The sequence below is a fragment of the Aquila chrysaetos genome, chromosome 16, assembly GCF_900496995.4.
Source record: "Aquila chrysaetos chrysaetos chromosome 16, bAquChr1.4, whole genome shotgun sequence".
Taxonomy (NCBI): domain Eukaryota; kingdom Metazoa; phylum Chordata; class Aves; order Accipitriformes; family Accipitridae; genus Aquila; species Aquila chrysaetos.
In genome coordinates this window covers 8,594,092-8,618,721 of record NC_044019.1, presented here as the reverse complement: position 1 = coordinate 8,618,721, position 24,630 = coordinate 8,594,092, and the positions used below count along the sequence as shown (strand labels likewise).

Below are 24,630 nucleotides of genomic sequence, written 5' to 3'. Positions count from 1 at the left end.
AACAAAAGCCATTGTAATAACAGTTACTGTGTTTTGCTTATTTGTCAGTATGCTAATACTAATAGCATAATAATGTTCAAAACTACATATCTTTGAAGTTCAAGCTCTTAATAAGTCTCTTGCCTTGAATCTGTCTTATACGCCAAAACCATCATTGCTCATCTATTTGGGGAGAAGTTTCTGATAAATGGCTGCTCAACAAATTGCTAATGCAGCTGTAGGACTTCAATCTCAATGCTAGGATTGCACTCAAGCAAGGGTACAGTGTTTTCTAGTAAGTTTATTTAATCTTAGGAAATATTCTACCATGTTTACACAGACTTGATAGTTTATGATCTAAGTCTGTGTCAAAATAATTGAGTACTAAATTTGCCTTTTTAAATAGATTGGTTTTAATGGATGTATTTTTATAAAAGTGCAGAGCTTTGTATGTTTGATCTTCTATTTCTGTAGTCACTATAATGATAGCATTACTACTGGGTTTACTAAACAGATGATTTTATGATAGTCATCAGTTGAGTATCTCTAGGCATTACAGCTTGACAACCTTAATGCTTCTAATGCCATATATAATTTGAGTTATATTATCAAATCCTTCATTAATCTGTTAGAGAAGCACTTAGACCAGTTAATTACTAGTCATTCATAGCTTCTGTTAATGATCTTTGTGCTGTGTTTGAGGATGACTTCTGTAAACTTCCAGTCTTCCCTTCCCACACGCTCCTTATGTCTTTGTTAATATTGTGGGGGTTTTTGGAAAGTTTGTAACTTTCATTCACCTAGGCGTTATATTACTGATACTGAGTTCTGAGAGAATAATTTACAAAACGGTCTTGATTTTTACTGATTCTTAGATGGTATTTTTAATAGATTTTTTTTTTCTTAAATATCGCACATGGTTGTGCCAGTCTAGTGGATATCTGCGTATTTTTTTTTTTACCCTAGGACTTATATTGTATAGTTAGATCACTGACATAACACCAGATAGTCCACAAAATAGTGTGTAGCTGGCTACTTATTTCTTGCTGTGTTGGAAGTTAGGCTTCGTGTTAGAAGCTTCTGGCCATTGTAATGACTGCACTTGGCTTTGTAAGCTCATTGTAGGGTCTGTTCAGTAGTGTCCTCCTTCCAGTCATAATCTGATATGATCATGTGTTTGTTTAAGTTGTTAAAATAAATTGGTTGTGTCAGAGTCCCAACTTGAAGTGAAGTAATTTGAAGCCTGGTATGACCTGATCATACTCTTAGGACAATTTGGCTTGTATTGAATTATAGGGTGGGGCGCTCTGAGGTTTTTTTTTTCATACAGTCTTGGCCCTAAGGGTTCCACAAAGTATAGTCTTTTTCATTGTTTTTTGTTTTCTTCGCAGCTGGCCTTAATCAAGATTGGTACCTTGTTTGGTCTAGGGAGGGTGCAACATGAGAGAGGGATTGTAACTGGTAAGAACACAAGCATAACTGGTCTGGAGTTGTAGGAGGGTGTGCATATGGAGAAGGGATGGTACTTGTGAAGCAAGCTGTTAGTAGAGCTAAGGTGTCCTTAGCTCAGTGCCCTGCCTTGCTCTCAATATTACTTTATAACCTGTGGGAAAATAACATGGTAGTGTAGTGAAGTTTTAAAAAGGTTGGGAGATACTACTGTCATCCCTATGCTGATTTTTGAAACTTATTTTGATTTCTCTTAAAACTGGCTAGGTTTTACATTGCTTCTTCAGTACGGTGCCGGGATAATGTAGGATTGCTATGGTCAAGTAGTAAAATCTAAGGTAATTTTGCATTTGAAAAATGACTACATAACGGTCTGATCTGGGTTTTGTGTCCTCTTCATGTTTGTTGTATGGGTAATGCATATATCTTTAAAATACTATAGCTGGAATAATGTTCTTAACCTTGAACATCTTACCTATTTTTCTACATTCTCACTAGTAATAAAGATTCCAGTGTTACATATGTGGTTCTGTCTCTGTGGCAGTTGTACAGAAGAAGCTGAGTGCAGAACTTCTCCCTGGATTTTTAACAGTTCACATTTCTGCCGATTGCATCTAGCTTGCTCCCCCGTAGAAATTCTGATAACTTTATCAAGGGAGAACTTCTGTTGACGAGAAAAGCTACCATTTTAAAATTTCCTTCTGAGTAAAAACTTCTCACTTCCAGTATTCTTCCACTGTATATGCTTGATATTGCATATTGATACTTGTTTTTTAGACACAAGTACGTTATGAGAACTTCTAATGATAACTCATTTTCTTTCAGACACTACTTCAGTATGCTGGCAGTCGGGGTGCATCGGAACATATTTTACCTTTTTTGGAAGTATATCGAATCTCCATCCAAAGCTTTGCTAATGCACGACCTTACTTGACTACAGAATGTGAAGATGTTCTTTTGGTACTTGGCAGGCTAGTGCTGTAAGTTTTAAGTTGGTACATTAATATTTAAAAAAAAAAAAGGAACTGTACTTTATAAATGAAAGGGCAAGCTGTTGAAATAGTGTAATGCTTAATTTGACAACTGTGTTTGATTTATTATCTAGTAAATGTCTTTAGTACTTTTTTTAATCATACCACGAAAATATACTTGAGCATTTTGTTAAGTAATGTGAACAAGGCTTTGTTCTTCTGTATTTGGATAATCGTGCAGGTATTGGGAAGGTTCTGTTCTTTCTTAAACACTCTGAAAATTATTATTATTTTCTGTAGAAAAAGCTTAGTGTGGTCCTCATTAAACAGAAGCTTTAATATTAGACCATGCATGGATTAATAAACCTGTATCACTTGCTCTGCGGTTGCTGCTTTTGTGTGTCCTTTCCCAAGGTAGTTCCGAACATGTCCCTTTCTGAAAAGGATACGCTGGTTTGTATTTATGGCAATCTAAGTTGTGCATGTGGGCTGTTGCAATAGGATAGCAAAACAGAGTGGAGTAATTCAACCTGAGCTCTTTGACAAGTGTTTGTAGACATGACTTAAGCACAGCAATTCTTCAAACAAAAGAGAGAACTATTTTACAGTCCATCAGCTAAGTTGGAATAGTAGTTCCTCAAAGAGTGTTTTAAGTGCAAAGCAGCTATTTGTAATTGAAGAGTGTAGCCTGAGGCCTTTCACATACACCGGAGTATAATCAGTTACTAGGCAGAGCCTGAGAAGGATAACTTGATGCCTTGGTCATTCCTTGCTGGTAAGGTTTCATTCTAGGGGGGAGGGTGAAGATCTAGAACCTTGAATGTAAAGATCATTATAGAATAATAGCAATTCTGTGACAGTTTTTCAGTGGGCTATTTTTTCTTTGTTATTAGTAGCTTACTTGCTGTGTGGGCTGAATTCAGGTGTTCTTTTTGAGAAGGATTTTGCAATGAACTCCTCTGTCAAATGGTTTTTTTGTAATGTACTAACTTGCAATACAAATCAACAGCTCGGAACCAGGTATCTCCATATGATGCCTTCAATTTTTCTTTTTTTTTTTTTTCCTTAGAGTTAGAGAAATATGTGAACTAGGAGTGGGGTTTTTTGTTTGTTTGGTTGGTTTTTTTAAACCTTCTGTCAAGAAGGGAAAATGTGAAATCAGGAAGTCTTAACTTCTTAACATGGAAACTGAAGACTTAAACTGCTAAATCATTTACCTGGTATATGATACATATATTTTTGACAAACTATCTTAATTGCTTTGGCGGACTGTCTCTTTATGGATACAGTATTCTCATGTTCATCGTATTATCATTAATTAGCTTGTGTATTCTGCTGTTTCTTACTCATGTCACTTAAAAAGTTTGTCTTTCACTGTCTTTCTATGCAGGTCATCCATACCTGGAGTACTTTCTGTATATTTTGCCACTGTTACATACTTTGGGGCAGGAATCCCAATTCTGTGTCAGAATCGCTTATCAAAATTGCTTTTCTCTTGGGAAAAATTAGAATATTCTGCTTCTGCTGATATGGTTTCTTCCATCTTTCAGTGTAAGGAGTTTGTTTGCTGTTGCTTGTATATTGAGAAAACTTTGTGGTGGAGGACAGTAGCGAGGCTGACTTGCTGGAATCTCCCCTGTTCTTGTTATGATTACATTTGAGAGGAATCTAAAGAATGAGAAAGACGAGTGAGGTTGCAGATAGGGTGAGGTAAATGGCATACCTAACTCAACTCTCCCATGTTTTTCTTCTACATAAGAGTTTCCAAGGGAGGGAGAAAGAAGTTAGAGCAGGGAATTAAAGATAAAAATTAAGTTCCATGAGAGAGGAAGACTATTACCTGGTTAGGGATGTGAAAGTGTATTGTTCCCCTGTAACTGTGATTTTTGGGGAGACAACTGGGTTACCCACAGCTGTCGTACATGCTATGTATTTTCAGACTTGAACCCTGATGAGAAATGAAAAGAACAAGCTTCCTCTTTTAAAGCAAAAGTGCTCTACTTACTATTGAAATCCTCCTTGCCTTCCAACATCCCTTCTGGAGAGGGGGGAAAGAACTTCCTCCTCCTGACATCCTTCTCAGCAGGGTGAGCCAGTAAGAGCAAAACTCAATATACTATGGTTTTCTCTGCCTCCTGACTAGGTCAATTTTGTGTTCACAGTAAATCTGACATGATGTAGAGACTGTGCCCTCCGTAAGAAACATGATGCTGATGCAGTGCGAGACCTTGTTGGTCCACTGTCTAACCTTAGGATATAAAAGGAAAGCTTGGAGTGGTTGCTCTTGTAGGTTACAGATTTGGCAAATGATTGTGGAGAAACAGGAATGTTCTTGGCCATGGCCATGAAGGGACATAACCTGCTTTGGTCAAGTTGGAACTCAGACTGCTCGTTTCCACAGCCACAAAGCACAACACATTCCCCTCACCCCCCAATATTACTATACCAAACATATTGCCTCTATAGAAGAATTAATAAAGAATTAGCCATATCAATGGTGTCTTTCACTGAGATTTGGTTAGCTGGCTATCCTTGCAAATCTTAGGAAGCCCTTGAAGCTGATTGTTCACTTGAGCTTCTGCAGGTGCTTTTTTTCTGAGGATACTGGGGGGGGGGGGGGGGGGGTGTGGTGTGTCATTCCTGTTACTATCGGTATGAAAATTTTACTTTCATCTGAAAATAGTTTATATGGTCCTAAGATTAATAGATTAAAGTTTTAAAAGTAGAAAGAATTGTTTCTAGTTCACATTGTGTTTGCTAGTAGCTAATATTTGACCACTTTCTACCTTTTCCCATTTGCTGTGGCAGCACTGGTCTGAAAGGAAGTTTACCATTTCTACATCTTCAAGAAGGTGTTTATATGCTTTTTCAACCATAAAAAGAGAAAGGAGATCTGAATGTCATCTGGTCTAAGTAGCAAAACTGGATTCATCTGATAAGACTAGTCTACCTCAAACTTCTTGAGCTGTATCTCACCTACTGGTTGTACCTACTGAGTCTAACACATATTGCTTCCAGGAACAGTGTGCTTGCTTTCCGTAACACCTCTGTGAGGAGGCACATGGGGCAGTTTGTCTATCTAACAAAGCATTTCTCAACCTAATAAACTGTTGTAATTTGTTTCGCTAATTTGCATTTACCACTCTGCTGTCTATCTTTAAGAGCTAACTCAAATCTTAACAAATGCAGGATAAGTCCTGGCAACAAGTGAACTATTCCTGCTGATCATCCGATGTATAATTAGTAATCTTTTTAATTCTAAGAAGCTTAGGATAAGATAAGTTTTCTAATACAATCTAAAGATGAGCACAATTCTGAAAGCTTTTAAAATTTACTTTTAAAAATTTCTTTCTTCAAATAATAGTGAATGAGGTGTAAAGTGATTACAGAATAATTGTATGCAAATAATCTGTTGATTTTGGCCTAGAGTTATTCATTCCAAAATGAAGAAATTAAAATCTAGGAGACCTTCTCCTAAAAGATATTTTGAAGTTGAGTGTTTCAGATCAATGATTTTTTTAATAATGGAAGCATTCGAGCACTGGTTACAGTTTATTTGCAGAAATTGTGATTAAAGTTTGGAACTGGCTTTTGTGTAAGTAAGAATTGTGGTAGTACTGGTAGAGTTGAGTAGAAAGCCTTGACTTTATGAAGTGGTCCTGGTATTTTGATTTGTGGTCTTAGCCATGATACCTAAATTCCATTTAGTTGCATTACAGTAAAGAAATGGGCTTTCAGGGATAGAGGTACATTTTGAAGTACTGTATAATAAGGACCAAAAGGAAGAATTAAGCTAAATGGCCATTTCTCCCCCTTGCCAGTAGAGAAGTCTGGCTAGTCTTTATGGAGCTGTGTGTTTGAGTCAATTCTTACAGAAAAACTTAGGCAATTGACTTAGAATTCTAACTTTTTCTGCCAAGGAAATTGTAATTGGAATATCTGGATATTACTTTTGCAGTTGTGCCGTAAGTTGTTTTATGTGGTGGCTATGCACCCAGAGCTCCAGATTTCTCATGGAGTAATTTCAAGGTAGAGTGCTTGGTGTTGCGATCCTGAGGAAGACTTAAGGACTCACAACAAAAGAATTTGCGGTTTTTGGTTCAGCTTAGACCTGTGGTACCACAACAGGTGATAACTCTTGAAGCATAAATTCAGCCTCTTGTCTTCATAGACTGTCATCTCACTCTGTATACACAATGGTTTGAAAATCTACTTTCAGATCTTTTTCACCATCCAAGTAGCACCTTAAGGGTTAAGTACAGAAAAGTGATTTGTAAAACCTTGCTTTGCCATTTTGTTTAAACCTGGTATTTTATATAATCAATATCATATATATATATATGAAAAAGTAATATTCTAGAAGAAGTATTTGTGGGAATTAAGAGTGTGGAAGTAGATGGGATTGGTTGACTGAAAAAGAGGTGTGCATCAAAAGACTTTTCAAAAGCACATTAACCGTGAAGTTTGAAAATGTTTTATTTGATGAAAAGAGTCTCTGTATGACATGCATGAAAATTAGACACGTACCTAGTGGGTTTTTTTGTTGGGTTTGGTTTTTTTTTCTTATGTTAAAATAGAGTTCAGCTGCTGTGAGACGGTGTAAAGTTGGTTTTGATAGTCTAGTAGCAACCACCTGGGTCTAGACATCTAGACTGGTGAACTAACTTAACTTGTATTGCCAAGCTTGTGTACAATACAAGGGAGGAGTAAGTCCTGATTATTTTATAATATTGAGACCTATGACAGTTGGAATATCTGGTGATCCTGTTGCCCGCTTTTTCATGGACGTAGTAATGATTGAGATTCTAGTGTCTGGTGATGTGACTAATTACTGGATGACAGTGATGAAGGCTATCATATTTTCTGCATAATAGTGTTTAGAGCTTTTGCAGGTCTAAACCTCTATTTAAAGGAACAGGATTGGGCAGTGAAGGCAAACTTCTGAAATGTGAAAAAGGTGGCCAGATGTTAATTCATTATTTGTCCATTTGATCTTGTTTATGTATATGACTGCTGAATCTGGCTAAAAACTGATTAGGCATAGCATTTTGCAGGTAACTGTTCAATGTATTTATTTATCAAGAGTCAGGAGGAAGGGGGAAAGGAAAGCGATTCTTTTTGGGTACTAAGCAGTTTTGAAACTCATGTTTGCTTTATGGTCATCTCTTCCCCTTCCCCAAGCTCAGCTCTTCTGTCTATGGTAAGACTGAATGTGTTGTCCTGTCATTCTTCTATTTAGTATTTGAGAGTGGAGGTTTTGAAGAAAAAAATAGCATGAGTTGGAACTAACAATGTAGATGTAGCTTATAGCAATTATTCAGTGCATTTATTACATGCAGAGTCTTAGACTAGTTTTCTTTCCTTATATTGCCGTGACTTATGAGAACATTTTTGCTGTGTGTAAATCTTGTGAATCTCTAGACAGTGTCATAGTTAACATGTTTAGTTTGATTAGGTCAAATTGTTCTGTGCAGCAGCTGGGGTTTAGGTAATCCGTATGTCCCGTACAAGGTTAGATAGCCCCTGTTTGAGAACAATATAGGCAGTAGTCCTGCCATTGCTTTGTCTCCTAGAAAACAGTGATTCTTGTTCTCCAAGACTTTTCCCTGAAATGAGGTGGATATGCTAAATACATACAGTTGTTTCCTTTTTGTTTTTGAAGAGGGATAGCATTCACCTGATGGTCTAAATGAGGGAATATCAAGTAGGTCTTGCTTTCCTCTGCTTCTGTTTTTGGAATATGAACTTATGTATGGAATATATAGGTCTCAAATTTGCTGGATATTTCAGAGATGTTAAAACTTTCTGAACCCTTCCCACTTTCCTGAATTTTCATTTGGAAAACCTGATACACAGCAGAAGTTCACATGCCACTGTGATGGGGCTGACTCATACTAACATTAATTGTTACATCCCATTTTCAACTGTCAACAAACTTTCCTGGGTGTGAAATCAAGACTGGGTGACTAGTGTCCTATTTTTAAGCAGGACCTTGGCTTAATGAAGAAATAAGGGGAGGTTCTCCACCTGTGTTTTGTAGATAGCTGAGCTACACAAATACAGCAGCTCCCTGAATTAATGAACTGGGAATTTTACAATCTGATCTGTTTAAGTCTGACTTTAATCTGAACATCTTTTGTATGCATATCAATGTGGGTGGGGTTTTTTTGCTTTGGTAAGCTCTTGAGCTTGTTGCTGTTCGCACCATAGGTATTTGAATGCTTCCCCTCCCCCCATGCTATCAAAGACTCATAAGCTGTTTCTAGGAATCTATTCTGCGGGTCTGTTTCTGTACTGATGCTCTTCTTGACATCGCTTCTCAGTCTGTTGCTTTTAGGATACTGCTAGGGATCTGTTCTCTAGGTCCATTTCTGTGCTGATGCATGGGTCTTCTGTCAAGCTGTTCTTCAGTTTTATTTTCTTATATATGTCAGATCTGAAACTTTAAGTTAGGTAAAGCTGGCTTTCATTCTCACTCTAGGCAAAGATACCATGCTGGGATCAAATGAGTTTTATTCAGAATGGATATTAGGATTCCTTTGTGAGAGGAAAAAGCAGAAATTCTGTAATGCAACATTCCTGAGCCATGTTAAACAGACTATCTTGGATTATAAGAGTAGCTGCAATCTTATACTAGCAAGACTGTGCATAGTAAAAAGCACTCTTTCCATATGATGACTCATTCCTGATTCTAGGGCTGTTTCTGGCCTTTAACTGATTTGTGCAGTCAAACATGTTTCAATGTTACTGTCATTTCTTATCTGAATGCTAAGTAAAATGTGCCACAGATGTTATTTAACGTAACGACAGAATGTGTTCAGGTAGCTTGCTTACTTGCCTCTTACTTTTCCAGGAGTTGTTTTGAGCTACTGCTTTCAATTCCTGAAAGTGAATTGCCGCATGAGGTGTGGTTAGGATTCCATCAGTCCATACAGGTAAGTGTTCTGAATTTCTTTTTTCCGATTTGCATATTAAAAAAAAAAAAGGCAGCTGTTGTGCTCCTTTTCTTCTACCCTTGCCCTGAATTCCACCTGTCCTGTATTGCTGTTATCTAGGCAGCAAGAATTTCTGAGCAGCAAAAGACTAACTGCAGGAGTGGTATTGGCAGCCTTAGGCCCAACAGCAGATTTATGACTACACAATCAATGGCAACTGCAGCAAGAGAACTGTAGCAAATCTTGATCTATCTAATGGTTTGTGTGAGAGTAAGACTGAGATAGATGGAGTGATGTAACAGCTCTGAAGTATTACTTTGAAGGTGACTAAAAAGCTTTTGTGGAGATCTGAGTGGTAAGTTAGTGTCGATTCCTGATTTGAGAGGGATGAAAATAGTAGGACAGGTCTTTAGTCCAGGTGGTTCCTAGAAGTGTTTCTTCTGAGGTGGTGCTGAAACAAGCTCATAATACTTACTACTCCTACACTCAAATGAAGATGGCTCTTGTAGGCTATGTAGGAGGAAGAGATGTTTTCAAGGTTTTAGTCTGGAGGTAGTACCCAGCTTACTGCAAGGACTTGTGTTCTTTGTGGAGCTGAAAGACAGCAGTGGTAGTCTTGCTGTGTTTATCCTAATAGACCCTTCCAGGACCAGGGACTGATCTGTTGCTATTGCCTGTTCTGGCTTTAACTGTGACTGATGAAGTTGGAAGCTAGTATCAGTTATAAGTTACTGAAGTAAAGACTTTGGCTGGATGTAGTTGGAAGTAAGTGAACTTAGACCTTGCAGCTGTCCTTGTGCAGACCTTGCCACAAGTCCTTATACCTCTGTGACTGAGGATTTCCTCAGTCTGTGAGGCTTGGCCGCTGCTGCTGCAGTAGCTCTGAAGATGCAGGTGTAGAGGTTCTGAAGGAGCTTCTACTTTTGTTTCACCCACAGTCAGGGAAATTGCAGGTGTGGAAACTCTTCAGTAGACTGAAGGTGAATAAACCTGGCACTTTATACTGAGAGAAACAGACTAGTAGAGCTTTGTAGTCCTGCTAGTAGTGGTAGGGACAGAGGTGGTCTGTGGCTGGTGACTTCAGGTGTGGACAGACCTCTTTTTCCTGAAATATCATGGAATACTTACTATCATAGCAACCCTAAAAACAGTTGGGTGTGGCATGTACTTGGTAGTAGAAAGAAGCGCAGTAGATACAGTTTAGATCCTATGGTCTTACTGGTGTCAAAGATGTGTCCTTTATTTTGAGTGCTGGTGCCTAAGTCCTGTGACTCCCTTAGTGACTACAGCAGATCATAGCGGCCATTGCAGCACCCCAGAACCAAGTTTGAAGGTATATCAGTTTATTTTGACAATACCCAGCTATGCTGTCTATTACACACAGTCTTTAACTATTAGCCATGGTGTTGCAGATGCTAGATCTGTGCTCTCAACCCATTCATTTTTGGGGATGCCACAAATAAGGGTGGTCAGCCATAGGTTCATCTTTTGTGTTAGAGCTGATGGAAGAAGTTGAAACTTACTGTTTACAAGGTAGCCCTTAAATTCACTAATCCGGTCATCCTTGGACAAGGAGGAGTGAATTGTAGAATACCAGGTTGGAAAGGACCTCAAGGATCATCTGGTCCAACCTTTCTCGGCAAAAACACGGTCTAGACAAGATGGCCAAGCACCCTGTCCAGCTGAATCTTAGAAGTGTCCAACGTTGGTGTCATGGCCACCGACCCAGCCAGCAACTAAGCACCACGCAGCTGCTCACTCACTTCCCCCCCCACCCAGTGGGATGGGGGAGAAAATCAGGAAAAGAAGTAAAACTCATGGATTGAGATGAGAATGGTTTAATAGAACAGAAAAGAAGAAACTGATAATGATAACACTAATAAAATGGCAATAGTAATAATAAAAGGATTGGAATATACAAATTATGCACAATGCAATTGCTCACTACCTGCTGATTGACGCCCAGTTAGTCCCCAAGGGGTGATCCCCCCTGCCCCCACTCCCCCCATTTTATATACTAGATGTGACGTCACACAGTATGGAATACCCCGTTGGCCACTTTGGGTCAGCTGCCCTGGCTGTGTTCCCTCCCAACTCCTTGTGCCCCTCCAGCTTTCTTGCTGGCTGGGCATGAGAAGCTGAAAAATCCTTGACTTGAGACTAAACGTTTCTTAGCAACAACTGAAAACATCAGTGTGTTATCAACATTCTTCTCATACCGAACTCAAAAACATAGCACTGTACCAGCTACTAGGAAGACAATTAACTCTATCCCAGCTGAAACCAGGACAGTTGGGTAATCCATCGCTTCCCTGGGGAGATTATTCCAGTGGCTGATTGTTCTCATTGTGAAAATTTTTCCCCTTGTGTCCAATTGGAATCTCCCCAGGGGTAACTCGTACCCATTACCCCTCATCTTTTCTTTGTGACTCCTTATAAAAAGGGAGTCTCAGTCTTTGTAGCCACCCTTTAAATACTGGAACATGGTGATAAGGTCTCCCCTAAGCCTTATGAGCTTATCATATGCTTAAAAGGCATATAATAAGTTTGTAACTGAGATGGCCTAGACCTGAAACAAGATGTTCTCATATTCAGAGTATGGGAGGGCATATACAGGCTTTTTCCCATTATAGCAGAGATATAAAGCAGCTCTAAGAATTACTAGCATTTAACTGGAGGGATCTGCAACAAGAATTCTTGTTACCAAGGAGAATCAGTAACAAGCACGTGTGTTTCTAGGTTTTGAAGCAAGCGATCGAGCTTTGATACCTCTGTCCGTAGAGAGCAAGTTTTTAGTCAGATGAGATGCCTTTATTCAGGCTGAATATGTTGGAAGGAAACCATTAAATACGAGGGGTAGAAGGGTGACACAAGCCCAGATCTCTCATGTCAACTTTTAGAACTAAGGGAAAATTCAAGATGTGCTGTTGCCAGGTATAGTAATATACTTGGCTTTTGTACTAACTTTTTGAAACTGGCTTCCAAGTTTAGCACTCATCTAATGCTCCCTGTAGTTCAGATAGTAAAAGATTTGGGCAAAGCTTATTAAACATGGTAGTACTCTGAAACCTTACTGTTTGTGGACTTCTACAAACAGGTGCTTCTAATGAGATTTTGAAGTAGCACTCTTGCAGAAATAAGAGAATGAGAACATTTGTACCCTGCCCTGGAATACAGTAGGAACCTACTTGTCATCAGAGGAGGAGTATGCAGTCATACAGAGGGCAATATAGACTTTGAGACAGGAATCATTCATAGGCTCTCATGAGAGGGCTTGTAGGTTTAAAGCCTGTGACCATGTTAATGTGCCGATCTCCAGGCAAATCCCGTAGAAAAGTACCGCAAAATTATATTTTAGCACATGCCCCAGATTGACAGATGTGAATGTGCTTATTCCTTTCCTAACAAAAGGGGTGAGTGTGGCTGATGAGGAATATAACTCCAAATGTAACTAGTGGTTGCAGCAAATGTGGGACAGAGGTATTCTTTCAGATCTACCTACAGTAGTTGTTGCTCTGTAACAGTCTGCACAGGCAGTGAGAGTCAGTGAAACTTCAAATAAATTTTCATCCCAGGACTGAAAAAAGTAAGGGCTTGCATTTCAGAGAAGCAAGGTGTAGGGACTGTTCTAAAGCTGAAAATGCAGTGTCACTGATGTCCAGATACAAAATGCTATCAAAAGCTTTCTTTGGTGTCTGAACCTGTTTGTTCTTTCATCTTAAATAACAGTAGTTATGCCTTTCAGTCCCCCATGTGTCCAGTTTTCCTTATCTCTAAGCAAGACCAGAGGCAGCCTGTGCAAAATGAAAACAAGATGCGAGATTGTATGGCAGGAGTCTCAGCATGGATTTTATACAGTGGCAGCAGGCGAAAGGATGTGGACACAGGTGGGGAAATGCTGTAAAATATGAGTGAAAGGATTGCGGCAGAATTACAACAGGGCCCTTGGTACAGGTAAACTCAATTAATCTGGGGGAGGAACTCATTGGCGAGGTACTGTGGGGATAGATGTAATCTGACCAGTTGAGGAAGGTAAAACGGTGCATTCAAAGATGGTTTTAGTGGGAGTAAAGATGTATTGTCACAGGAATTGAATATGGATTGCAGAACAGGGTTCCCTTCAAGCCTTACAAAGAGCATGAATGCTTTCTTTAGAAGAGTTGTGTATTGAGGGTGGGCATAAAAACGACAACTTTTGTGACACTGTAGTAGTTGCTGATCGCTTTAAATTGTCAGGACTGAAAAATCCTGGTATCTTTAGTAAACTGTTCCAGGGATTGTATTTTCTCCTTAACTTTGTCCATAGGCTCTTACTATATTACCCTTTCCTGACTTTGTTTAGAATGAAGTCCTTTGTGTACCTCTACTCAGGACCTGTTTGTGGTGTTATCCTAACTTCTCCTGGAGAAACTGGCTGCTCATGGCTTAGACGGGCGTACTCTTTGCTGGGTAAAAAACTGGCTGGATGGCCGGGGCCAAAAAGTGGTTTTGAATTGAGTTGTGACCAGCCACCAACTGGATTTAAGTGGTGTTCCCCAGGGCTCAGTATTGGGGCCAGTTCTGTTTAATATCTGTCAATGATCTGGATGAGGGGATCAGTAAGTTTGTAGACAACACCAAGTTGGGCAGGAGTGTTGATCTGCTTTAGGATAGGAAGGCTCTACAGAGGGATCTGGAGAGGCTGGATCAATGGGCCAAGGCCAATTGTATGAGGTTCAACAAGGCTCAGCACTGGGTCCTGCACTTGGGTCACAACAACCCCATGCAACACTACAGGCTTGGGTAAGAGTGGCTGGAAGGCTGACTGGTGGAAAAGGGCCTGGGGGTGTTGGTCGACAGCCAGCTGAATATGAACCAGGAGTGTGCCCAGGTGGCCAAGAAGGCCAATAGCATCCTGGCTTGTATCAGAAGTTGTGTGGCCAGCAGGACTAGGAAAGCGTTTGTCCCCATGTACTCAGAACTGGTGAGGCTGTACCTTGAATACTGTGTTCAGTTTTGGGCCCCTCACTACAAGACAGACATTGAGATGCTGGAGTGTGTCCAAAGAAGGGCAGCGAAGCTGGTGAAGGGTCTGGAGAACAAGTCCTATGAGGAGCGGCTGAGGGAACTGGGGTTGTTTAGCCTGGAGAGAAGGAGGCTGAGGGTAGACCTTATCGTGCTCTACAACTACTTGAAAGGAGGTTGTAGTGAGGTGGGTGTCAGTCTCTTCTCCAAAGCAACAAGTGATAGGACGAGAGGCAATGGCCTCAAGTTGTGCCAGGGGAGGTTTACGTTGGATACTAGGAAAAATTTCTTCACCAAAAGGGTTGTCAAGCATTGGAACAGGCTGCCCAGGGAAGTGGTTGTATCACCATTCCTGGAGGTATTTCAAAGATGTGTGGATGTGGTACTTAGGGACATGGTTTAGTGGTGCGCTTGGCAGTGCTAGGTTTATGGTTGGACTTGATCTTAAAGATCTTTTCCAACCTAAATGATTCTATGATACAGTTAAATTTTGCATTAGATGTCTTCAAAGACTTTTGAAGTATTCATAGCAGATTTTCATAAATATTTCCTTTAATATTAGCCTTATATTCTTCAGTAGGTCCAATAAGGAAAGGTTCAGCTAAGCATCTAGAATAGAATTGGAGTGTGTTTACAGTAGTTAGTTATTTATGCTACATACATTGGTGAGTTTAATATTTGGTATTTCAATATTGATACCCTGGATCTCAAACACAGTGCTGACTCAGCAAATTGGTTGGCTTGTATAATAGGCCCCTTCTTTCTCACCTTCTAAGGTTCTTCTTTCCAGCCCTTAATGCAAAGGTGCTGAAATGTGAATGATCCTCATAACTGAACTGGGCTCTGCTAGCTCTGTACTGCATCCTGAAGCCCTCAGATTAGGGAAGAGTTGCTGTTGGGAAAACATTGTTTACACTGGATATCTGGATTGCAGAATGTCATAATCTGAGGGATAGCAGTCTTTTCAGCAGTAGTACCTCACCCTTGTCCAAGTTGTATGATTTTTTGTCAGCTACGTCATTACGGCATTGGCAGCAGATAAATGGTCTGTTCTGTCTTTCTCTGAGGCAGTGGCTTCTGGCTCCTCAGAACTTGCAACTCAGTAGCAGAGGGACTTGGGATAAGTATCACTAAGAGGGAACAAATCTTAGCTAGTGTAATGTGCCATTACAAAATCTGCTTGTATGGTCTTTGGCACTTGCTGGTTGGCGAGTGCTTGCTGGGACTAGGATGGGTATAACACATAGAGAGGGTGAGTTCATACAACCAGGAGTTGGTGTTTCCCTTTCTTTGCCTTTCAGAGCTGAAAATCCTGTTTGTAGTTCATTCTTCTTCATGATAAATATCTCTTGAGTTGCTGGAACAGATATTTGGGTGACACCACTATATGTAATATGTGCTGAGAGCTCTCTGTGGCTTCCTAAAGCTGTGTCTCTTGTGGTACGCTTCAGTAAAGCATTGGTAATTTAAGAGGTGATTCTTTGTCTCATGTTTGTTAAACTATTTCTCAACGCTAAGAGCTGGGAATGTCCGAGTTGTATGCTTTTATTCAAATGATGCCAGGAAATGGCATAAATTCTCAAGACTTGCAGTAAAATTGATAAGTTTTTATTGATTATTAATGCTTTGTTGAAGCTCTTTGTGAAGAATCTGAACATACAAATGATACCGTCAAAGGAAATGTAGGCCAATTACCAAAGCTCTTCTGATAATAAGAACTCTTCTGATTCTGCTGTTGTTTTTCTTCAAGAAAACCTGCTGTTTAAAAGATGTGGTATTCTTTCTCCTCTTATAACTGTGAGGAACCTGGCACTTCTTGCCTCTATTTGATACAAACTGATTGGAAGGGCCTTGCTATTCTGCTCCACCTTTTTACAAGGCATAACACGTGCTGAATGCCTTCAAAAAGTGCTGTAGCTCAGTAAAGCTCATTGAGTTCGGTCTTCCAGGTGAAACGCAAAGTCATAGGTTGTTAAATGCTGATGGTTTTTTGGACTTAGTCTTTGACGTGACCTATGACCTACACTTGAGACTGATACAGGTTAAAGCTGTAATGTTAATATATGGGAGGGGAATGCACAACAGATGCTCTAGCAACTTATTGTATTGAAAAGACTTAATGCATGGTGCTGTACAGTTGAGAGAGGTCAAAAGTAGAGGTTGTCAAAATGGGCTTGCATTTATTTTGTGGATAAGATACAGTATCCCTTCTACCTGCACACCCATAATTGTTTTCTTAATCACCCAAGTCAGAGGATAAAATTATATACATAGACTTCCTATATGATCATAACTGCCACTTATGGAAACTCTGGACTGTGGTTGCATACTTCATAGATATAAATTTAGATCAGTTTGTTGTTTTCCACTGACAGCTTTAAAGCTGTCCTGAGGCTATAACTTGAGCATCTTTTGGCAGCAGCACTGAGTCTGTCATTCACCTGCCTGATTCTACTGGCATGCCATTTAGCTGTGTGTAAAGTGGGGAATTGATCATGCTTTAATTTTTAAAAACAAAACAAAAAAAAGACCACTCCTCCCCTGAGGCTCGCTCTGCTGAATTTGGTTTCCTGATCCAGCTTGCACAGGAAGGAAAGACTTGAGAGGAGGAAGAGCTGTGTGAGCCATAAGGATTGCTTAAGTGATGTTTTCAAATGCTTAAATACAGCCTGAAACCTTTGTGTGTTGTAGCTCATGTATTAGTCTCTTAATGCTGTTAGTTAAGAGCAGTTTGAGCTCTGGATAAGAAAATACAAAGTCACTTGCATCTTCAGGGTACAGCTGTGACACTCCCATTTTTTTTTTTTTTTTTGCTTTGACTTTGTGAGTAATATTTCAGGCTCAAGGCCAGAAATCATAAACGTCATACTTGGCTATCTTTGCATCTGCAAATTAGCACCAACTCTTCTACTGATACCAACAACTGATTTTGAGGTGGTCTCAGCGATAGCTCACTTGCTAGTTTTACTTTATAATCATTTTTAGAAGTAGCTTAGTCTTTAATAATTGATTTTTATCTAAAAATAAAATAAAAAATAAAAATAAAATCAACATTGCCACTATTTACAGAAAATCTTGGGTATTCCTAAGGAAGATGAGATGGTAAAGTTATCAAAACTGCTTGACTGTTGCATTCTTAACTTCTGTGCTCCTTAGAAGGTGGAAGTCTGTACTATAGTTCTGTGTTTGGAAATAACTCCTAATGTGTACTTTTTCACTTACTTCTGATGTTAGTTTGGTTTTGTTCTTGCAGTTGGAGAAGAACTAGTGTAGGGCAGAAGCACTGGCTCCCACTAAGTGTGCTTTCAGTATGTGTAGTAAATGCATTGAATATGCAGCCCTCAAAGTGTGTATTTTGAAAGAGTCATCAGGTAGCTGGAGCTGGAAGGTAGCTCAAGTTATCTGATCCACCTCTTCACTCAGAATAAGGGCTATCTTGAATCAGGTTGCTTAGGGTCCTGCCCCACCAAGCTTTAAGTGTCTCTAAGAAAGGAGATTGCACAAACTTTGGGTAGCCTTTTCGAAGAGGGAGTATTTAAACATTGATACACTTCCCACACACACACTTTACAGAATTTCCCTTTGTGACTTGTCTATTGACTAACTCACTAGACAGGAAGAAGAGTCCAGCTCCAACTACCTGCTGGGGAGTATAGTGAAGATAGACAGCTCTAAAATTTCCCTCTTCACCCTCTCTTCCTAAGGTTGTATAGGCCCTCTGGTGGCCTTTGCTGGACTTGCTCCACTGTGGCAAAGGAGTTGTACAGGACAGCTACAAACTGAGTGTTGTACTCCAGTGGAGTCTCAAAAGTACCAGACAGAGGGGAATAAACACTTCACCAGCCTCCTGGTTATGCTCAGTTTGAAACTGTTCAGCATAGTTTGCCTTGTTTGCAGTAAGGGCTCACTGCTGACCTACACTTGAATTACAGACCCTAGAGGCCTGTTGTGCCAAACTGGAGCGTCGCCAGCTGGTCACCAAGCCACTACTGATAGCTGGGGTTCTGCCAGGTGCAGCACTTTGCATTTGCCTGTGTTGAACGTAAATGAGTCCCTGTCAGTGATGTTGCATGGCCTTTTGAATGTCTTTCTGAATGGCAGCCCTGCACTCCAGTGTCAGCTGCTCTCCAAGTTCTGTATGAGCTGTGGACTAGCAGAGGGCATGCTTTGTCCCATTATTCAGACAATTAATAAAGATGTTAAAAGTATCAGCTCAGTGTTGACCCCTGAGAAGTGCTACTAGGAGACAGCTGCCAGTTGGTTTTTGTACAATTGGTTACAAGCCTTCTGAGCCTGGCAGTTGAGCTGATTTTTCCACCTGCATTATGGTCCACTTTTCCATATTTTTAACAATTTGGTTTTAAAGATACTATGGGAGACCGTCAGAAGCCTTGCTAAGTCTGACTACTCTAATATCATCTGTAGCCTGTTATCACAGAAGGTAGTCAGGTTGATAAAATGTGACTTGTGCTTGGCAAATCCTGGCTGTCTACAGTCACATTTTTGTTCTTCAGGTGCCTGGATGTGGTTTCCAGGAGAATTTGCCCTGTAGTCTTTCTGGGGACAGGTTATGCTGACTGGCCTGTAGTTCCCCTAGGTCTCCTCCCCTTGGTCTTGAAAATGGGCGTGGTGGTTTCTTCCAGTCACCAGGATCCTTCCCCCAGTGGCCATGACCTTTCAGAGCTAGTATAGGTCTTGCAGTGACATCCATGGTCTCCATTGACGCCCTCGGTTTCTGTTTGGTACCATGGATGCTAACATGATTGTCTTAACATTTCATCTGTTGTGCTGCTTCATGCCCCTTCACTGCCCCCAACTCTGCCACTAGTCATAGGGACCATCAAGGCCAGAGTGCAGACCTTAACAGTAAAACTTGACACAAAGTTCTCAATGTACCTTAGCTTCTTCAGTGTCCTGTGTTACTTGATGTCCTGTACTAGTGGGCTGTTCTCACACTTTCCTTGGCCTTCCTTTTGCTTTCAGTGTTATATTTTCCTCAGCAAAGTAAAGAAGAGCAGATGAGTGGTCCTGTCCTTCAGCTTGGCCCCTAGAGCCTTATATTTATTCTGGATGTGCAGTGTGATTGGTGTCCAGGCATGTGAGCAGCAAGTGGTGATGGTCTGAGGACAAGCCTTGGCAGATTCTAACAATATCCCAGATCCAAGTCCCTGTCAAGCACCAAACCTTGTGAGACATGAAGTCTGATTAGCAGCTGAAAGTGGCAAATGGTTACATAGGATTTTAACAATGACAACTGCTTTGTTTCCTTCCACCTTTCCCATCTTGCCTATTACATTAAAGTCTGTTATTTAAAGGTTAGTCAGGACATCATGTTACTTCAATGTCATGAGTAGTGTAGGAAGAAGATTAGCCTAGCTATGGAGCACAGTAATACCAGTTTCTGGAATCAGGAATACATTTTGTGCTGTCTTACCAGCTTACACAGAAACATACAAAATATGCTTTACTTTTCCTTGACTTCCCTGTGCTTCTTGTGACAACAAGACCTCCTACAGATACTTAACACCTGTGTTGCAGAACACCACTTGGTGTTCTTGCTCATCCTTTAAAATTTCACAATTCATTGTGTGCTAGATGAGCAAGCAGGAAGGTGGTTGCTATAATGAGCTTTGTAGGAGTATATGCATCTTTCTGTGGTCCCCTTTTGATTGCTGAAATTTTTACTTGGTACTTGTTGGGAATTATTTTCTTCTAAACTTGCCTGTGTTCTCAGTTTAGTGAAAGAATGCCCCAAAGTCACCCAGATGCATGAACTCCTAGAAGAGCCCCTTAACGCTTAATTTCATATGCTAGAGACTGACAAGACTATCCAGGGGATGAATGGATCCATATAAACTTGCCACTAGACAGACTTCAGTGGTGAAGTAATACTCAAGTTTATTCTGTATAGTACACAAGTATGCTATGGTATACTTGGAGCTGATACGCGTAATCAGGGAGTGAGGAGGGAGGAACCCTGTGTTAGCTATACCTCACTTTAATTTGGGATTTACTAAGTAGCATGTCTGATAGTATAGTTTCATAGTTATTCAAGAGGAGTCCTTCAAGAAACTTCTGATACTATTACTTATGACAGCTATGGATCAATGTAAATGAAACCTTCACTGCAAGAATATAATTTTACCCTTGTGAATCTTTTGCTGGGAATAAAGCTTCACTCCTTAGTGGGTAGATGCTTCGCCCAAGAGTTAAATCCAGGTTCTCTTGTGCAGAGATTTATGAAGTGCAGTTTGCTGCAGTATTAGAAAGGACATAGATAGTTACATCAGAACACTGAAGTTGGTCTGAAATTAGTATCTGATACCTGATGCTGAACATCGATATCTAATTTATTAAAGGGCATCTAATCATTAAATGCAAAGATGCCTTTTACTATGAATGGTTAATGGGAAAGTCTTGGGTATTTTCATAGTAGATTCACTTGGTTATAGAAGGTAACTCAGGAACTCGAAAAACACATGTGTTGCAATGTGGAATGCAGTTTACTGCTGTCTTTTGACAGCCCATGATACAAGGCTCTTTGGTTACTCTGGTATTCCCAGTGGTCATAGCATTAGCCCCATTTAATTCTGGTAATTCAGAACATGGAATTGATAACGATATATATAGAGGATACAACAGAGGCTATCGAAAGCAAACCTGGGGTTAATAATCATGTTAGAAGTACTGCCAACTTAAAACACAGCTCATTAGAACTAGGGGATGTTGTAACATAGCAAACTAATTCTTAAACTTAAAATGTGTTGTGACTGATATGAGAATCATTTTTACTGAACATGTAGCCACAAATTGCCTACAGTTAGTTGGCTTCAATTTGTCAGCGTTAGGGAATCCTGCGTGGTGATACTTTAATTTTTTTCAGTGCAAGTCACCCTAGATTGATTTTCCTGCTGGGGACATCAAGTGCTGGAATCTGATTCCAGTTGCTTTTTCTTCTGCGTTAGACTCTCACCTTCTTTCCGTGTGTAACACCTCTTTTTTTTTCTTTTCTCCTTCACTCCCCAGATTTCCAGAATTAAAAGTGGTAGGGCCTTGATCACTCTGAGTGTTGTGCTATGTATACAGGTTTGGTCGATGAACTTCTGCTGGAGACCTGTTCAGTGTGGAGGGTCTCTGGGTCAGCCTTCACAACATCAAAACTGTCAGGATTGGAAATCCCTGGATCTTAGTGTAAATGCACTGGACATGGATTAGTTTCTAAGGAAATGGTGTATCTGTATCCAGTAGAAGGATGCTTTAATCTTATTAAAGGAAATTATTCATTATCCAGTTTGGTGTGGATTGTGAGTGTTGTACAGCAGTCTCTGCTGTGTATGTTGTGCTCTGCTTTTTCTTTCTTAAGTTTCCTGACACTTGTTGCATCTCTAAGCACCAGGAAACCTGCATCTTCATATGACCCCAACCTCACCCTTTTGGTAGTTGAGAGTCCTTTCTGAGCCTCTCCCATTGTACTGCTTTCTATGTAGCTTAAGGGTGTTCCCATACACAACTTTCCTCAGACTAGTGAGCGATGGCTTTGATAATTCTCAGTGAGAAGTGAATTGACTGGCTCATCTCACTGGTGTTAACACTAAATGTAAAATTTTACACTCTTGGCATTTTGTTACTCATTTTGAAATCTATTTAGTCTTCATTCTGGTTTCTTAAATGACACTAAATGCTTTGATACAAAATCATCCTTTGTCTTTTATAAAATAATTTTGTGATTTTATTTATATGTATGTGTGTACACAGTGAAACAAAAGTTGCAGAAGAGTTACAACTGCAGAATGGGCTTTTTGAGTTAAGCCATTTCAGTTAACTTTCAGTACTCAGAAATTGGGAAGTTTTGCTGTAGGATTAGAGAAGTGAAAGGACGTTGTACTGTTAAAATCCCAATGCAAATGTGTCAAAACAGTAATAACTTAGAAGAATGGTGTGAAACTATTAGAATACAGTCAAATATTAGGACAGATAACGTAAAATTACATTGGTTTAATTTTTAGGAAAGACTTTTAATGACTTTTTTTTTTTTTTTTTTTTTTTTCATTTTGTAGGATTCACATGATGCTTTACTGGAATTTGGGAATAACAACCTCCAAATATTGGTGGATATCACAAGGGAAGGAGTATGGAAAAATCCAGTTCTTCTTAAAATTCTATCCCAGCAACCAGTAGAAACTGAGGAAGGTAAGAATGTGATTTTAGAGATATGTGGTTATTAAATTACTTGGTGCAGTTTTGGTGGGGAACCAGTGATTTGAAGCCAGAAGAGAGTTGTATTTTAAATTGCATTGTGCAGTAGTATTTGTATGTTGCTAAATGGTATTTATGATGAAACTGTCTCACTGGCACTCTGAATAATGTGTCCTTGCTAATGCATCTCTGCTTGGACTATACTATCCCATCAGTTTGCATATTTTGAAACTCCATTTTTAAAAAGAATTATTTATTTTTCCATCATAAAAATATGGAAATTGCTTCCTGAGGAGGTTTGTTCTTCATAATTCTGTGCTTTTAAATGTTTTCTTGAGTGCTTCACAGGGAGGAATTGTGTGTGTCCACACCTTTCAGAGGCATAAAAGATGCATGTGGAGTGGTGACATGAGTGTGGAGGTTTCCCTTTATTAAGCTCTGGGCTGGGAATGTCATTGTGTTTAGACTACGGAAATAAGATCTTGAATCAGAAAATGTTGGGAGGTGAGGGAGAAGGAGCTTTTATCATCACTTTATATAATTTTTGAATGTCTTCTCTTAAAGTCTCTTCTTTTACTCACTGAATTTTTTTCATATCTATTAGTCATACCATTACGTACTTGCAGGTATTCCTTTTGACTGTTCTGTTAACAGTACACGAGACCGCAGTTAACCTCAGTGGTGATCTAAAGTTAAAAATAATATAGAGGAGGAAAAAAGCTTAAAATATTTTTTAAAAAATTAAAGGAGCACAAAAAGGTATTTTAAGTCAAGGTTACTTCCATAGCAGAATCCTTCTTTCTGGCTTTGGGTAGCCTCTCTTTGAGTTGTGTAAGTTAGTATTTTTTAATAAATAAATGACAAACACGTTAAGGTTATTGAGAGGATATGTTGCTTCCCTGTGCTAGAAATCCTTAAAAAAAACAAAAGGCAGCCAAGGGTGGACTACAGTCTTTGCTAGCATTCACTTCAGAAACATTTGAACTGCAAACAGCATTTAGTCCCATCTCCAACATGTCTTGAAAAGAATTACATTCCCTACTAACATCCTGTCTTGGAGTCTTTCATTTATAGTATTGTTAGGTATCCAGTTGCATGGTTGCTGCTCTTAGTGTATTTCTACTCAAAAGGACTTGCATTTCAGAATTGGTCCGTATTACTGAAAACCTTGAGCTGTGAGTGGTATACCAGTGAGAGCTAATGGTTAGCTAGCTTTGCCAACTCCCTTTATCTGTGGCAAGCCAAGAGCTGTTCTGGAGGACTGATGTGAATTCCAGTAGGAGTGATTTCCTCATATGTATCTGTGTGGACTCCATTATAGATGAATTTGTGTCTTACACACGTGACTGGTTTTATCAATGGCTATATTACTAAATGCTACTACACTTCTTCGTTCCTGTGCAGGAGGACCTTGACATGGTTCAGACTACCTCTTGACTTCGCAGTAATAGGATAGAACTAGTTTGTTCAGTCCTTTGGCTTTTAATTTGGGTTGAAGTTTCTGCTGACAAACTGATTGACATACCTCTGACCATGTTGAATTGGGCTTAGTGTAGGTTCCTGTTTCTGAGGTCACTTGACAACCTTGAAACTATTGATTTCTTAGTGTTCTTTATTTAGTACATATTTGTCTGTTGAGCTAGATCTGAATATACGCCCAGAAGAGTTGTCCTCACTGGTGTTTCTTTCGTGCGATGCAAGCAGAGGCAACAGGACACTCGTTGGAACTCTTCTGGGAATTTTGTAACAGCACAAGTGCATTCTCGTATAGTCTAGAGTAGTTTGGAATCCCTTGTTAGACCAGTTTGTCAAAGGAAGGTTTCTCAAGTAAATCATAAGGTAAAGAGTTAGACATTTTAAATAAAGGGCAGTTCTAAGAAGCCAAATATCTGCCTAAAATGTCACTTCTTACCGAGTGTCTTGCTTTTGTGGCAATCTTGGAAACCTTGGTTTGGTTTGGTTTTTTGCTTGCTTTCAGGGCATCGAAGAGCAGATAAACAGAGAAAAGTGTCATTCTTGTGGCCTGTTGACATGCAACATAGCTGCTTAGACATATCTAAAAGATCTTTCTACGAGCTTTCCAAGCTATCTGAATG

General features: G+C 39.7%; 1 protein-coding gene across 2 annotated transcripts in view; it reads left to right on the top strand.

Annotated features, from left to right (window-relative positions):
- RLF (RLF zinc finger) overlaps positions 1-24,630 on the top strand; it is a 52,981-nt gene that overhangs the window by 3,358 nt on the left and 24,993 nt on the right. Inside the window, exons 2-4 of one of the 2 annotated variants that reach the window (XM_030040063.2) lie at positions 2,254-2,408; positions 9,253-9,334; positions 22,396-22,528. In XM_030040063.2, the coding sequence (XP_029895923.1) occupies positions 2,254-2,408; positions 9,253-9,334; positions 22,396-22,528 (370 nt within the window). Of the gene's footprint in view, positions 1-2,253; positions 2,409-9,252; positions 9,335-22,395; positions 22,529-24,630 lie in introns of those variants that run through there. The other variant, XM_041128999.1, reaches the window with a different exon arrangement.